The 16,208-nt window shown below is 42.8% G+C and overlaps 2 protein-coding genes across 2 annotated transcripts; both read left to right on the top strand.

Annotated features, from left to right (window-relative positions):
* Positions 1 to 24: 24 nt before the first annotated feature.
* On the top strand, positions 25 to 7,514 carry ift52 (intraflagellar transport 52 homolog (Chlamydomonas)). The gene is made up of 14 exons (XM_072382887.1): positions 25 to 95; positions 535 to 703; positions 2,697 to 2,784; positions 2,950 to 3,079; positions 3,184 to 3,259; positions 3,378 to 3,449; positions 3,543 to 3,669; positions 3,752 to 3,835; positions 3,953 to 4,021; positions 4,110 to 4,264; positions 5,239 to 5,326; positions 5,419 to 5,527; positions 6,019 to 6,164; positions 6,242 to 7,514. Exons 2-14 carry the CDS (start codon positions 585 to 587, stop codon positions 6,281 to 6,283), a joined length of 1,305 nt encoding a protein of 434 aa, XP_072238988.1. The 5' UTR covers positions 25 to 95; positions 535 to 584; the 3' UTR covers positions 6,284 to 7,514.
* A 508-nt stretch (positions 7,515 to 8,022) lies between these two features.
* mybl2b (v-myb avian myeloblastosis viral oncogene homolog-like 2b) lies at positions 8,023 to 14,088 on the top strand. Its single transcript, XM_072382886.1, has 15 exons — positions 8,023 to 8,262; positions 8,730 to 8,826; positions 8,904 to 8,975; positions 9,073 to 9,165; positions 9,253 to 9,473; positions 9,581 to 9,713; positions 9,810 to 9,869; positions 9,983 to 10,180; positions 10,316 to 10,588; positions 10,763 to 10,905; positions 11,482 to 11,581; positions 11,675 to 11,785; positions 12,790 to 12,906; positions 12,996 to 13,127; positions 13,233 to 14,088. Exons 1-15 carry the CDS (start codon positions 8,243 to 8,245, stop codon positions 13,359 to 13,361), a joined length of 1,899 nt encoding a protein of 632 aa, XP_072238987.1. The 5' UTR covers positions 8,023 to 8,242; the 3' UTR covers positions 13,362 to 14,088.
* The last annotated feature ends 2,120 nt before the right edge of the window (positions 14,089 to 16,208 follow it).

The following is a 16,208-nucleotide window of genomic DNA, read 5'->3' as shown; positions in this document are numbered from 1 at the left end:
TTATTTTGATATGCTGCTGTGCTACTTGGTTGCCATGCGCTAGCGCCCCTAGTTACCACACTCCCATAATGCATCTCTTCAAGGAGAACTTTGAGGTAATTTTTTTTACATTAATTAGCATTAAACTTCAAGTTAACGTGCTAACGGAACTGAAATATATCGCTGAATAGTTAAAGTTGCTCGGTGTTAACGTAAATATGTGTAGAACAAATCACATTAAAGGCAAGCTACGACCTCTAGCTTGTGGTAAAAACAGCCTTTTAGCTTCACGGCTAACGTTAGCCTCTGTTTCAGAGCCATGTTTACTAACAGCATCCAAAGCATACAACAATGGAACTCAAATCCTCTAGTTTCAAGACTAATTACTATGTCATTTGAAAAGGAGAATTGGTTCATTATTTACGGGAGGGTGAGCTTCGTGTGGTGTAATAAAAATGCTAACTTATTGTCCAGCTATAAAAGCTAGCAGTAACGTAGTGACGACAGACCATAGAAACGGGGTCTAACTCGGAGTTTAAACCTTTTTTTCCCCAGGTATATGGATGCATATAAAAGGCAGCTGTGAAGCGTGTCCCTTGTAAATAATGGAGAAAGAACAGCACAACACTGTAATCTTCAATGCTTCAAAAAGAGAGCTGTTTACAACGAATAATGGGTACAAATCCATGCAGAAGAGACTAAGAGCTCAGTGGAAAATTCAGAGGTGAGATTTGTGTGTGTGTGTGTGTGTGTGTGTGTGTGTGTGTGTGTGTGTGTGTGTGTGTGTGTGTGTGTGTGTGTGTGTGTGTGTGTGTGTGTGTGTGTGTGTCCAGTGGCACAAACCTGTCTATGTCCAGTGGGCGAAGAAATATTTGGATGTTTTTACTGATGTGAAATGTTTGTGCAATTTGATAAAGAGATGTAAAAGAATAACTGGTCACCTAAGTCATAATTAGGCAGTTGTGAAAGAGAAAGTTCACCATTTTTTAATCTATAAGGCTTTAAGTATCAGCACATTATTAGAATTATTTGAAAATAATCTCAAATGAACAACGGCATGACATATTGCACAATGTCATTGTCTATGCAGAAACTGTCAACCTGTTGATTCTCTAGCTCGTTGAACTACTTTTAGCAGCAATACCTTCAAGTAATCACGTTATCAGTCTGTCACATAATTTTAGAGGAATTTTTGCGCACTCTTTTCATAGTGTTAGTTCAGTTCATTGAGGTTTGCAGCATTCCTTTATGCACAGCTCTGTTAAGGTACCACCACAGCATTTAGGTCAGGTTGAGGTCTGGACTTTGACTGGACCATTGCAACACCTTGATTTTTTTCTTTTTCAGACATTCTGCTGTAGATTTTTTGCTGTGTTTGGGATCATTGTCCTGTTGATGACCCAGTTTCAGCTGAGCTTTATCTGTCAGACAGATGGCCTCACATCTGACTCTAGAATACTTTAGTAAACAGAGGAGTTCATGGTGGACTCAATGACTGCAAGGTGCCCAGGTCCTGTGGCTGCAGAACAAGCCCACATCATCAGCCCTCCACCACCGTGCTTGGCAGTTGGTGTGAGGTGTTTGTGCTGATATGCTGTGTTTGGTTTTCTCCAAACGTGCTGCTGTGCATTATGACCAAACATCTCCACTTTGGTCTCGTCTGTCCAAAGGACATTGTTCCAGAAGTCTTGTGGTTTGTTCAGATGTAACTTTACAAACCTAAGCTGTGCTGCCGTGTTCTTTTTAGAGAGAAGAGGCTTTCTCCTGCAACCCTTCCAAAAAAGCCATAGTTGTTCAGTCTTTTTCTAACTGTGCTGTCATTAACCTTATCATGAACTACATCATTACATTACATTTAACATGCTAACTGAGGCCCGTAGAGTCTGAGATGTAGCTCTTGGGTTTTTTGCAGTTTCTTTGAGCATTGCACAGTCTGACCTCGGTTTGAACGTGCTGGGATGTCCACTCCTGGGAAGAACAAAAATTGTCTTGAATGTTTTCCACTTGTGAATAATCTTTCTCTCTGTAGAATGATAGACTCCAAATAGTTTGGAAATTGCCTTGTAACCCTTTCCAGATTGATGAGCAGCAACAATTGCTTCTCTAAGACCATTGCTGATGTCTTTCCTCCTTGGCACAAACCTGAATGTTCCAAACCATCAAACTGCCAAAACTTCTTCTTTTATAAAGGTGTTCACACTTGCTGATGTTCAGTTAATGGAGTTAATTTGATCAGCTGCTTCTGGCTCCTACTTACTCTCTTAATTCCTGTGGAAGCAGTAAGGGGTGGACTTAGGGTGGTTTTTCTCTCACTTATCTTGTTTTTTGTTGAATAGATAATTACACAGTGTCATAAGTCATGTGTCATGGTTCATTTGAGATGGTATTTACCTGATTTTAAGACTTAGTGAGGACCATAAGATTTTTCTTCTTTACTTGTATCTTGATACATAAAACCTCAGCCTTGAACAATGGTGTACTTTAATTTTCCATGACTGGGAATTTTGCTGAATAGACGTATAAACTAGTATATAGTAAACTAGTAAATAATAGTAGTGCTATTGTAAAGTATTGGTACCTCCAAAATGCACTCAATAAATGTAATTGGTTACATTTATTGTTATGTGAACCTCTTGCGGTGGTTTACTGTATCTTCACTATATCTGTCGTAATATAAGATTACCTCATTCACAAAGATACATTTTGTCACTCTTCAGTATAAAGGAAGAACTCTCTGTGGAGAAATTAAAAGGTGCCAAGCTGTGGATCACTGCAGGCCCGAGGGAGAAGTTCACAGCATCAGAGGTGATGTATCAACAAAAGAAAGCAGCGCATTGTGAGACGAGGCTTTGGATATTAGGGAGACGAGAGCTCGCGACCACTTTGGAATGAGCTTGTATCGTGCTGCCTTTAAGTTTCTGCTGATAGGCTGCTGTTTGTTTTCACACTGCTGTTCCCTTTTTATTGTAGCTAGAGGTGCTGAAGCACTACCTGGACGGCGGGGGAAATATGCTGGTCATGCTCGGTGAAGGAGGAGAAGTGAAATATGACACTAATATCAACTTTCTCCTGGAGGAGTTTGGAATCATGGTCAACAGTGGTGCGTACTGGCATGAGCTGAAATGACAGCCAACAGCGAGGATTCCCATTCAAGCTGTTTTTGATGATGTGGTGCGTGTCTTCTTCCTCTCATTGTCAACACAGATGCCGTTGTGAGGAACGTGTACTATAAATACTTCCATCCTAAGGAGGCGCTTGTGTCCAACGGCGTATTGAACCGGTCAGATACCGCACCACGCTGTTCCTCTCATGCGAACGCCGGGGCGTTCTCACCTAAAGATGGGACTTCTCTGACCTGAATTTGTCATTAAAGTTACAATTCTCTCCTTTTTGTTCAGAGAAATCAGCCGTGCTGCTGGCAAAGTGGTCACAGGAGTCATTGAAGATGAAAATGTTGGAAACAATGCACAGTAAATGATTTACTTTTACATACCTGTTTCCTGCACGCTGTCGCAATTTAACTGTGAGGTTGAAATGGAGCTTTTCTGTCTTTGCTTAATTAGGGCTATCACATTTGTGTACCCATACGGGGCCACCCTGAGCGTGATGAAGCCTGCTGTGGCTGTTCTTTCGACCGGTTCCGTCTGCTTCCCGCTCAACAGGCCCGTCCTGGCCTTCTATCAAGGAAAGGTCAGCGGGGTTTTCATACTCATAAAGCCCATAAGTGTACACCTGGAAAGTTATGCTGAAAGATCTTTTATTTCTCACAAAGGAGTCTGGCAAACTGGTTGTTTTGGGTTCCTGCCACATGTTCAGTGATCAGTACATAGACAAAGAGGAGAACAGTAAAATCACAGTGAGTCCTTTTTACATTTAAAGGCTGTTAAGTGATCCATCAGAAGGGTGGAGGAATGTAAATCAAGCCTCGTAAAGACTTTCAAAGCCTCTTTTTGTCTGCCTCATTTCATTCCAGGATGTTGTGCTTCAGTGGCTGATGACTGATAATATTCAGCTGAATCAGATCGATGCAGAAGATCCAGAGGTGTGTGCACGACTGAAGGAAGATTGTCAACGCCAGTTGTCTTGACTTAGCTCACGTGCACATTTTCCTGATCCCTTTTGCTCCCAAGATCACAGATTACACCATGTTGCCGGACACTGGGTGCTTGTCAGAACATCTCAGAGTTTGTTTACAAGAAGGTGATGAGAACCCGAGGGACTTCACCTCCCTCTTTGATATGTCCCTGTTCAATTTGTCCACCGACACTTTGCCTCAAGTCATAAGGTGAGAATGCAGAATAAAAAAGACGGGATTCTCTGTCAAATGTAAATGCATCGAACCACAAAGCCTTGATTTTTACTCATCATAAACCAATATTTTATTTATAAAAAAGGGTTGTGGTAGCCCCTCTTGTTTTAACAGGATTCCTGTTATTCCACAGCTCCTCAACAGTTGTGTGTCTTCTTTGTTGTGTTTTGCAGATGTTCCCTGTTCAGTCCAGAGGATGGTTTAGTCCACATTTTGATTTGTCTGACCACAGAACAGCTTTCCACCTCATTTTAAATTAACTTTGGCCCAGAGACGATAGCTATGTCTCTGCATGATGTTCACGTTGCTTCTTCTTTGCTCGATAGAGCTTTAACCTGCATGTGTTGATGGCACGGTGAACTGTGGCCACAGGCAGTGATTCCCTGAAGTGTTCTGCACCCACGCAGGGATTCTTGTGACGGGATCATGTCTGTTTTTAAATCAGTCCTGGAGGGCCAGCAGAACACAGACATCCACTATTGAATTTTTTGTTTGTGGCTCTTTGCTCACAGAGATTTGTCCAGATTCTCTGCATCTTTTAATGATATTTCTTATTGTAGATGTTGGAATATTGAAAGTCTTCACAATTTTTCACTGAGGAAGAGTCTGAATATGCTTCTAAATCTGTTGAGAGGTTTTAATCCGATTTATGAATCTCTGCCCACATTCAGACTCTGCCTCTCTTTGTAAGCATGTAACTGACCTGTTGCCAGTGACCAAAATCAGGTTCCTCCTGCTGTTTGGTGTTTTTGTACCACTCACTTCTTCTTTTGAGATCTTTCGCTGCCATAAAATTCCAGATGAGCTCATATTTTTTCATGAAACAGTCTCCCTATTTTTATTTTTATTTTGTGAATGAAATATTGGTTGATGAGATTAGCAAATCACTGCTTTCGGTTTTTCTTTACATTTTCCCCATAGCTAAAACCTTTTTCATCTCTCCGTCTCAGTGCCTATAAGCAGCTTAATGTGAAAAATGAGCCACTCCAGCTGATCACGCCGCAGTTTGAGACTCCTCTGCCGCAGCATCAACCCGCTGTAAGCGTCTGTGTTTTTTGCCACATTGATAGAACTTGTGGAGTCATTTGCAGTCGAAATATGAAGTGGTGCTTTGTGGTTTTGTCTTTCAGGTCTTTCCCCCTGCTTTGAACGATCTGCCTCCTCCCATGCTGGACCTGTTCGATCTAGATGAGACGTTCTCGTCTGAGAAAGTGCGCCTCGCCCAGCTCACCAATAAATGTATGAGCAACACTTCACTATATGCAGAAAATGCAAAAAAAACTGCCTAACAGTCATTTATAAATAGCTGATTAACCACATGGGGAGGGGAAACTTATCAATCTCTACAGTGCAGAGTTGTATACAAATACACTACAAAAAAACAAAAAAGGCCAAAGGCTGCGCCATCTTCTCTGGGCTCGGAGTCATCTGGGACGCACCATCACACAGTGGTATTGTGGTCAGACCAATAAGTAGTTGTTTGTTGGATAAGAATGGATGCTGTGTGCAACAGACTAAAAAAGCTAAAGTAATAATCAAGATTGTTATCAAAGAGTCCAAAAGCCAGGCTCTGCGGTGGTATCAGAGGTCTTAGCTAAGCTCAATTGCACTTCAGTTCACCGACATGTTAGCGTACCAGTAGTCACATCTTATTCTGATTGTGTTTTCTGGTCAATTTTAGAGGAAATCTATTAAAAAGTGTGCAAATTTAACGCGTTTCCTTTTCACAGGCACGGACGATGATCTTGAGTTCTATGTGCGCAAATGTGGTGAAATTCTGGGCTTGATGCCTAAACTGGATAAAGAGCAGAGGGATGCAAAGCACATCCTGGAACACATTTTCTTCCAGGTCGTAGAGTTCAAGAAACTCAACCAGGTACGAGTGCTATTCAAATCCGCTGTGACGATCAGCCTCAGCCAGTACTAACCCCCCCCTCTCTCTGTCCCTTACAGGAACACGATATTGACACAGAGGCACAATTCGCGCCATTGTGATTGGAACTAAAAACCTTTTTAATAGTGTCACGGAGGAAGTTGAAGTAAATAGTCATGAAGTTGTGGGGGTGTTTAAACAGACTGTAGCACAAACAGGGGTCTGTGGTATTCAGTAGCTGCAGGTTGTTTTTTTTTTTTGCATCTCATTGTTGGAACACTTAAAAGTTAAAATGTACTCCTTTATTAGAACATTCTCATCTTAAAAAGCTCTTATCTTCACATTCCTTCTAATGTTTAAATTTACAGTTATTCATCCTCGTTTGTAACTTTCAAATCATGTACAGCTGTAGACTCCAGATTTTGTCCTTTTACCTTCCAATACTGTTCGCGGTCAGCGAGCGTTCTTGCCCCTTTCCAAATCAGGGAGAAACTTCCTGTGAATGTTGTTGTTTCGGACTCAATATTTGCTCCTGAGTGCTGGACTCCATGTTGAACCTGGGGCTGTTGCTCTCCGGTTTGATCAGAGACACATCCCATGAGAGTTGGGAGGCAGTGAGGTCACTGTAGGACTGGTCAAAACAAGCAGAGCTTTTGGGCTTTTGAACGAGTATGTGAGGAGTGGAGAACTTTCCCTGCAGAGGTACGCTCAGGCTACAACCGTCAGGCTCTTGAGCATTGGAGCTGTAAAGGGAAAACCCCCGACAAGGAGAAATGGTGTCCGACGAGAGGCAGAGAGACGCCAGGACAGACGCCCGGCTGTCAGATCCATCGGCTACGGTGTCATTTGATGCCTTGGATGTGGACAATTGTTCCAGAGACAAAGCAGACAGCAAACTCTGCTCCCCAAAAAACTTTCTGTCAAACTCCGATGGAGATGAGCAGTCAAAGCTCTTCATATCTAGAGGACAAAAAGTTACATATCTTTAGGAATCTTCTCTTTTTATTTGTTGGAAATCAAACAGTCTGTTTACAGATAGAGGCCAGCCATCTTACCTTTTATGACAAGCGCTTTCTCCATCGTGTCCCTGTTCCATTGCATCCCTCACCTGCTTCACATGGGTTTTAAACTGCTTGTTAATTGACCCAGCTGGAAGCTGAGCAGGTCATCAGTCTGGATTAAGAAGGAGGTATACAGTTTTGCTAACCTACAACTGCGTTTTTAGCTGTGATTACCTTAAAAAAAAAGTATGATAAAGATTTGTAAAAGCTCTCTGTATTTATTTGTAGACGAGAGTTTGTTTGTAAAGATTTATTGCTTCAAAGAAATAAAAGAAAAAATGGCATATTTTTAGATTTTCTGGCCAAATTGTGGACAAATAAAAGAACTACAGCTAACATACACTCATTATTGATTACTTTTTAAAAATGCATCTCAGTGAGTCATTAAATTACATTTTTAAAAAAAATTTTATTTGAATGAATGGAATAGAAATGCCCCTCTAAAGTTCCAATAGTTTAGGGTTATATTCTCATATTCCCCATTTCAGCTTCCAGAATTCCCAAACATTAGCTTTACACTCACATAAAACTGAGAATATTTGGTATGCCTTAAAAAAAACTTTGGCTTTAAATCACTCAAGTGTATCCAGTTTATTTTAAGATATGGAATACGGCAAAACATTTTAAATGAAATTTCACCCATTCATTCATTTATTGCATTCTTTGTCTTACACAAAAGTTCAGTACTTGAAAATGTTTTATTTTGGAACATCCCATCGGAGGTTTTTCCTCTTTCCTGTACGACCCAATGCGCACATGTAGTGCGCCGCTACGTCACTGCTCTGGCTTCACTACGGAGAAGGGCGCGAGATAGAAATTGAGGAGCGCGGACAGACAGGGCGCTCCGCAGCAGCTGTTCACGGGCTGTAACGTCTCAGTTTAGGCTCTGTGTCTTCACCACTACCGACCACTTTAAACAAGCGCTAAACTGAAGATATAAACCCGAATATACGAGCACATGACGTGCATTGGCGGCAGCGAAAATCAACGTCTGAGCGCAAACAACAAAAACAGAGGGAAATGTCTTGGTGGACGCGCGGGTAAGATATTGATCTTTGTGTGGATAAGTTGTCCCTTTGTCAGAAATTGGAGTATTAGGAGGTGGTTAAAGGTAACCTGATAACTCGACGGTTTTTAAAGACATACCTTTGACTGAGGTTAATTGTTACACGTTAAGCCTTCCCCTACTTTTTGAGTACTGACTCATGACTGCCGCCCTTTTCCGTTCTCGGTGGATAGGGTTCAGGATTTCATTTTACACCTACCACACTGTATGTTTACCCACACCACACACAAAAAAAGTTACTGCTCTAATCTTAGCACTCTACCAAACTGTCAAATATAACTGGTGACGCGACTATTAGCAGTGAAATCACCGCTTAAACATCAAAATAAACCTGCTGATCAAGCTGTCCTCAACACCCTATAAGGGCGGGTCAGGAGCTAGCTCCTAGCATCTGAACTCTGTCTGCTGCACTCGTGCACATCATAGCTGTATGTTTCTCAGTGAGGATGGAGAAGAGGCCATGCATCAAGATACTGATTCCGATGTGGCAGAGCCGAGGGATGGTGGGAAAGTGAAGGTGAAATGGACGCAGGAAGAGGTGAATGTTGTCACTTGTCCCAGTGATTGTCATGGAAAATGGTGGCAAACATAAAACCTGCTTATTTCTGTTTCCAGGATGAGAAGCTTAAAACACTAGTTCAAAAGCTGGGATCAAATGATTGGAAACGTATCGCCACATGCATACCAGTGAGTCGGAGCCACTTTTCTCATCTTTCTATTTTGCCTCAGGGACTCATTGGCTGTTTTGTGTCGACTTGACTTTCTTTCATGTATTTTTCTTTAGAATCACACTGAACATCAGTGTCAGCACCGCTGGTTTAAAGTCTTGGATCCAGAACTGGTTAAAGGCCCGTGGACCAAAGAAGAGGACGAGAAAGTAGGTGGTGTTTCAGCCTGTAACTCGAGCACAGAATATTTGTTGGGAGCAGTGAAGACGAGATAAACGTATATGATTTTCCCGCAGGTTATAGAACTTGTGAAGATCTACGGTAACAAACAGTGGGCAATGGTAGCCAAGCATCTCAAGGGCAGACTGGGGAAGCAGTGTAGAGAGCGCTGGCACAACCACCTCAATCCCAGCGTGAAGAAGTCGTCTTGGACGGCAGAGGAGGACCTCATTATCTACAAGGCCCACTGCCTGCACGGGAACCGCTGGGCCGAGATTGCTAAGCTGCTCCCCGGAAGGTGAACGCCGCTATTCTATTTCACGCTCACCGTAGAGGATCATGTAAGAACAAACCTGGTTTGTGGGTGTGAAGACATTCCAAAAAGTTTGTTTTGTGTCTTGACAGGACGGATAATGCTGTGAAGAATCACTGGAATTCCACCATCAAACGCAAGCTGGAGATGGGTTTCTATGCCGGGGAGGTGTTCAGGCCAAACGAACTCGAGGAGCTGTTGGCTTGGGTTAATAAAGATGTGCAGGTGGGCCGGCTCCCCTTGATGTTCCCTGCAAAGATGAACAAACTATGAGATGTCTTTAAACTGTTTTTTTTTTTTTTTTTTTGGGGGGGTATGTAGATGACCAGCTGCTCTCAAGAAAGTTCAGACAAAGACACCGATCATAAAGCCAATCTTTCAGTAAGCAACAAATCACTTCCTTTTAAAAATAATGCCAATCTTTTGCTTATTTTGGATAGTTTGAGGGAAAACGCGTCAAACAGCTTCAGTAAGTGTTGTTGTTGTCCCATCAGGTGCAGGAAACACCAGCCTCTATCCCCAGTGAAGCAGGGCCGTCAAAAGCTGTCGCCTCACCAAAGGGGGACAGTTTGAGCCCCAATACCGAAGCAGATGCGGCAGGAGAAATGAGCGGCACCTGGGTGGTGGACAGCTCCGGTTTCCTCTCCCCTACAGGCCCGGCACTGAAGGAGGTGCTGGACATGGTGGATGGGGTAAATAAAACCAAACACACCTGTGGCAACACAGCATGAAACGTTTTATTACATACAGATTATAACCTCAGTCAACTTAAAGATAGCGACTTGGTGAAAGAAAGAAAGAGATGAAAACGTCTCTTCTGCTCCAAGGACCTCGACGGCTGGTGCAACCTGGCAGCGTTCGACCTGCCCGAGGACAGTCCCAGCCCAGAGCGCCACCAGTTTCGCCTGGAGGGCAGCGCCCTGCAGGAGCTGAGCAAAGGCAACAAGGGGGAACTCATCCCCATCTCTCCCGGAGGGATCACCCCACCCTCCATACTGACCCGCCACAGCCGGAGACGCATCGCCTGGTCTCCAGATGCCAATCACTCCATGACTCCCAAGAGCACGCCTGTCAAAATCTTACCTTTCTCTCCATCTCAAGTAAGTCCTCACAGTTGATACGGTGGTACTGGTGTCTAAAACGGTTTGATTATAAGTACACCTGTACAGGTCCTCATGTCTGTTGTTGTTTCAACCGTTTGTTATTGTTATCGGAGTGTTGAAATACCATCTTTGGCCTCTTTTGACCGCTGCCGGCGAACATTTGTTGCTTAGTTCCTCAACTTGTGGACCAAGCAGGACTCTCATGACCTGGAGAACCCGTCTCTCACGTCCACGCCGGTCTGCAGCCAGAAGGCCATCGTAACCACGCCGCTACAGCGAGAGAAGACGCCGCTCACGCAGAAAGAAAACTCGGTGTAAGTAATCGTCAGGGGTTGTGGTGACAGGTTTCTTGGGTCCAGTCTGCAAAATATGCAGATGTAGCGTTTCTGCAGTGTCAGCTAACATCGTAGCCATTCAGCCGGTCGTCAGTGGCAGAGCTGCAGTGCTCGGTCGATATTTGTCATTTAAACATTTTATCGGTTTGACTAACTGACTGATTGACTTGACAATTTCTCAATGACACCATCTTGTTGCACCACTTTTGCTTGGAAAACCAAAAATGGAACGGACATTTACTCATTTACGCTCTTGCATTTATTTCTAATAGATGGCTGTTATTCTTTGAAAGGAGTGGATGAATTTTTGATTCAGACACGACCGTTTTTGTTGAATTAACCGGTCTGATTCAGCTGATCATGTGTCACATTAACATCACATGAGTGCAAGCCGGTCTGACGTGCGTGACAAAGGTCCGACGTTGTCAGCCCGACGTTGCTAAAGCGTTTCGGCAAAGCGCCAAATTCATGGAAAGTAGTGCATGCGCTGAAGGAACTCTGCTCAGATGACTGTGTTGGTTTGGTTCTGAGTCTTGGCTTTTTGTGCCCCTTCAGTTTTGTGACACCGAACCACAAATCGGAGCTCTGCACGACCCCACGCACCCCGACGCCGTTCAAAAATGCCCTGGAGAAATACGGCCCCCTGCAGCCTCTGGTGAGCATCGCCCCGTGTTTTCAAGCTGTTCCATGGTTGTTGTTTCTCTTCTCTTTTTTTCTAATAACCACACTTCTTATCTTGTTTTCGTAGCCTCAGACGCCAAACCTCGAAGACGACATAAACGAGGTCATCTTGAGAGATTCGGGAATTGACTTGGTCGTCGTACGCTCGACCACACCTGAGCAACGGCGCAAAACAGCGGTAAAAGAAAAAAGGGGGGGGTTTGATTTGATGTTTTTTGTTGTTTTCTGAGTGAAATGTGCTTGATCAGGCTGAAATCACGTGCACAACTTGGCCGTTGCAGAATAATTCACTTCTTTCCCTTTTAAAACTGCCCGTGTGCAAACTCTTGACTTTATTCTGAATCTGATGACGGTGTTTTGATGAGTTGCAGAAAGGATTTTCTGTTCACATTCCTGTGCGGAGGGTATCCCGGTCAGTGGCTCGCACCTGTGTTACTGTCCTCTACGTCATTACAGTGTTTGCACCCGTCCACACTCACAGCTAGATTTGCATTCCTCTTTTTCACAGTTTATCGGTTATTTCCTGGAACCTCACTGTGTGTAAAAATAGTGATTCCTGGATGGCTTTCCCTGCATGTTTGGGCTCTTTTTCCATCTTTAGTTTCCTTCCTTTGTACAAAGAATGTTCATAGCTCTTCTCTATTCTTGGGCTTCCTGAATAGTTTGCTCCTCATGTTGAGCTCTCAGTTTTCTCTCCTGACGTCTTCTCTCTGTGGTGGGCTTGGATGATATTACTATATGTCCTGGAGAGTGTTTTGGCGGGAGATTATTATTATTAATCTTTATTTTTCCTCCTGTGAAAATGATCATACATGTCTCTCCCAACGTTGTATTCTTAAGGACATCAAAGTTTTTTTGCTTAAGTAGGTAAACCTCTTCTAGTCCGTACTGTTGATTTGTGCCACTTGCACCGTTTGTTCCCGTTAACGCTCACAGTTTTGTTTTTTCCGAAACTAAATACCATGCAGTGAAAGCCAGACACTGCCACTTCTTCTTCTTTTGTCTTCCACTTGTCCAGCTTCCTAATTTTCTTTTAAAGGTCGCATTGCTCACCGTGCTGAAATAATACCAAGTTTTCAGCTCATGGCTCTTTGGGAATCTGTTGGGAATGTGTTCTTAGATCCGTTTTGAAAGTGTGCTTTCACTCAGAAGTTGTTGTTTTTTTTCAATTCTTTACATCAGCATCGCCCTCCTATGAAGAAAGTGCGGAAATCGTTGGCCCTAGATGTCATGGACTGTCAGATGATGCCCACATCCAAGCGCAAATCCTTCAAGGCTGAAGCAAAACACGGCATCAAGGTAAAGTGTGTAAATGCAGTGATGTTCTGTTCTTCAGAGCTGACACGTCCCTGATCCTCTGCTTTTGGACTCCTTTCTTTGGCCACTAGGAAGAACCGGTGCTAGTTTCTCTCAACTCCTCGTCGTCATTCAGCAAGCGGCATGAAAACATTTTGGATCAGGGCTTCCTTTTGGGACCCAGCGACAGCGCCATATTTCCCAGTACAGTGCCTCCAGTTCCAGTAAGTTCCCCTTTTATCCTTTAAAAAGGATCTTTAAGGACAGAAAAAGAGCCATCGGTGCTCTGCTTTGATCTGAAGCTGTTCGGTTTTTTGTTGTTTCCTCAGATGTCAAAAGAATGGGAGATGGTTGTTTGTGGACAAACTAAAGACCAGCTCATAATGACGGAGAAAGCCCGACGCTACCTTCGCTCGCTCAAATCTCACCCCCCCAACCGGGCTCTGATTCTGTCCTGAGATCGTCCTCACGCCACCGCGGCGCCCACACAGAGCTTTGTGTTGCCGTGTCTGCCGTTTTCCTCACTGCGGTGGAGAAAAGGACGTGTCCTGTGTGTGTGCTCAGTCCAGTTTGACCGAGCCGCCAGCGGTCCAGACGCTGCACAGAGGAGCCGTGCTTTTAGATGCAGACTCTCACAGGCGCTCCTTCTCGTTGTTGTTGGTTCTACATGTTGGTAAAGTTAAATTGATTGGAGGGGTGAAGAAAATCAAGACTATACACTTTTGCTATCACTGAAAGGCATGGTTTTACATTGCATAACGTGTCTGGAATTTAACAGGATTTTTGTACCGTTTTGAACCGTACAAACACTCAGATAACACCTCCATATCTTGTTTTATTATGAAGCGAATTCAGTGACGCACTGAAGGAAGACTTGTTGTTGTAGGATCGGTTTGCTGTGTGTATGTTTGTATAATACTTTGCAAAACACGTTGATTAGATCCCCCCGTGGGGGGAACGCACACAGTTTAACAGCGAGACATCAGTAATTCTACAGTTGGCAAAGCTTATTAAGATCAAAAGAGAAAATTGTTTTATTCTGCAATAGCCAGGTAGCAGAGGGCTGTTAATGTTAATATCTGATAATGTTATTAGGCATGTCTGTAAATATTTCGTGCTGAATGTTGTTTTACACATACGACACTTTGTCAGGTGATGTAATAAAACACCAGTTTGATGTTCTGACTCACCGTGTCTAATGTGGAGTGTTTTAATAGGTGCTTGTGTTGAACTTTGTTTTTTCGATGGTTTTTCAAGTGTTAGTTTGGACAAATAAAGGCAAAAGGAAGAAAAAAAAACAGTGGAATATGTAAAACAAGCAGTCAGACTTCGTTTAGAGCAATCGTTCTCCAGGATTTTTTTTTTCCCCAATCCTTGATCATGACCATTTTATGGGGAATGTGTTTAAACTATGAAAAACCGTCCAACGAATCATTCAAATCAATTCAATTCAATTTTATTTATATAGCGCCAGATTACAACAATTGTCATCTCAAGGCACTTAAGTAATATAGTCCAATTCAAGCCAATTGGAATTCAATTCATTGTAATCATAATCCAATTAATTCATATAGAGCCAATTAAAAAAAAAATAATATCCAAGCTAAGGAAACCAACAGATTGCACCGAAACTTGTCTTCAGTCCAATCTCCCGTCCTGAGCGTGCCTGTGGCGACTGTGGAAAGGAACGACTCCCTTTTAACAGAAAGAAACCTCTGGCAGAACCAGACTCAGGAAGGGTGGCCATCCGCCTCGACCAGCTGGGGTTTGAGAAGACAGAAAAGAGGGAAAAGAGGGGGGAAAAACACCATAACACCATTCAAAGGATATCTGTTGGAACAGGGAAACATACGTTAATAACCACAATAATGTCACATGTACATAAAATCAATTGAGAAATTAAACAGGGGGAAAAAGAGAACAAAGTGAGGAAAGGTGTGACAGATGAGGTCCCCCAGCAGTCTAAGCCTATAGCAGCTTAACTATGGGATGTTTCAGGATTACCTGAGCCATCCCTAACTGTAAGCTTTATCGAAAAGAAAAGTTTTAAGCCTAATCTTAAAAGTGGAAAGGGTGTCTGCTTCCCGGACATTTACTGGCAGCTTATTCCACAAGAGAGGGGCCTGATAACTGAAGGCTCTACCTCCCATTCTACTTTTAGAAACTCTGGGAACAACAAGTAAACCTGCAGTTTGGGAGCGAAGTGCTCTGTTAGGAAAATATCTTACAATGAGATCTTTAAGATATGATGGAGCTCAGTCATTAAGAGCTTTATATGTGAGAAGAAGAATCTTAAATTCTATTCTGAATTTAACAGGGAGCCAATGAAGAGAAGCTAAAACTGGAGAAACATGATCTCTCCTGTTAGTTCTCATCAGAACTCTGGCTGCAGCATTTTGGATCAGCTGGAGGCTTTTCAGAGAATATGTGGGACAGCCCAATAATAAGGAATTACAGTAGTCCAATCTTGAAGTAACAAATGCATTCAAATGTGAAAAAAAAACAGCAGCTAACTCTAGGGATGAACCAGAGTTACGTCTGCACATAGCTGACAGCTTAGCAAAGAACCTCTTTTAAACTGTCTTTAGGCTAGGCGGTATCTTTTGGTACTATCAATAAAACCACAATCTGTTCCCGTCTTTACCTCCATTGCCAAAAAAATGCCAAAGAAAACAGTTTGGCAAACATAAAGTAGTATTATTGCACCAATAAGGTGATTCACAAAGTGCTGCTAACTGAAAACTTAGCACATCAGCTCAATAAGCCGTGTGCCCTTGGAAAAAAAAGCATTTACAAAAAAAGACCAAAATATCAAATTGATGTCCTGAACAAAATTTCAAGAAATCCAGTAAAGACCTGAGAGATGTATCTAGACCTTCAGCTGATCCATCCACTGGTCACTGAAGCCTCATCAGAAATGGACTCTAGGGGGCGGTGGCTGTCAGGAGGCCATTGTTAATGGAGTTGTTATGAAGAATGATTTATTAGTCCTGAAAAAGCAAATGATTTTACAGCAAAAAAAAAGAATAACAGTTGTTAGTCACTAATAAAAGTCAAAAATAAAAAAAATTGAAAAAGTGAATGTTATTGAATTATTGCTGTGGGCAGGAATGACCTCCTGTAACATTCTTTGAGCGACAGAATCCTCTGACTGAACACACTGTTGTTGAATGATTGTTATGTACAGGGTGTGCAGTATTATCCTGAGCAGTCCCCAGCACAGAGCCAGCCTTGTTGAGCAGTTTGTTCAGTTTCTTTGGGTCCCTGGCTCTGATGCTGCTGTGCAGGACTGAGAGGACTCCAAA

The sequence above is a fragment of the Leuresthes tenuis genome, unplaced genomic scaffold, assembly GCF_036924035.1.
Source record: "Leuresthes tenuis unplaced genomic scaffold, fLeuTen1.0.hap1 SCAF_3, whole genome shotgun sequence".
Taxonomy (NCBI): domain Eukaryota; kingdom Metazoa; phylum Chordata; class Actinopteri; order Atheriniformes; family Atherinopsidae; genus Leuresthes; species Leuresthes tenuis.
The sequence above is the reverse complement of the archived record's forward strand: the minus strand, read 5'-3'. Positions and strand labels throughout refer to the sequence as shown.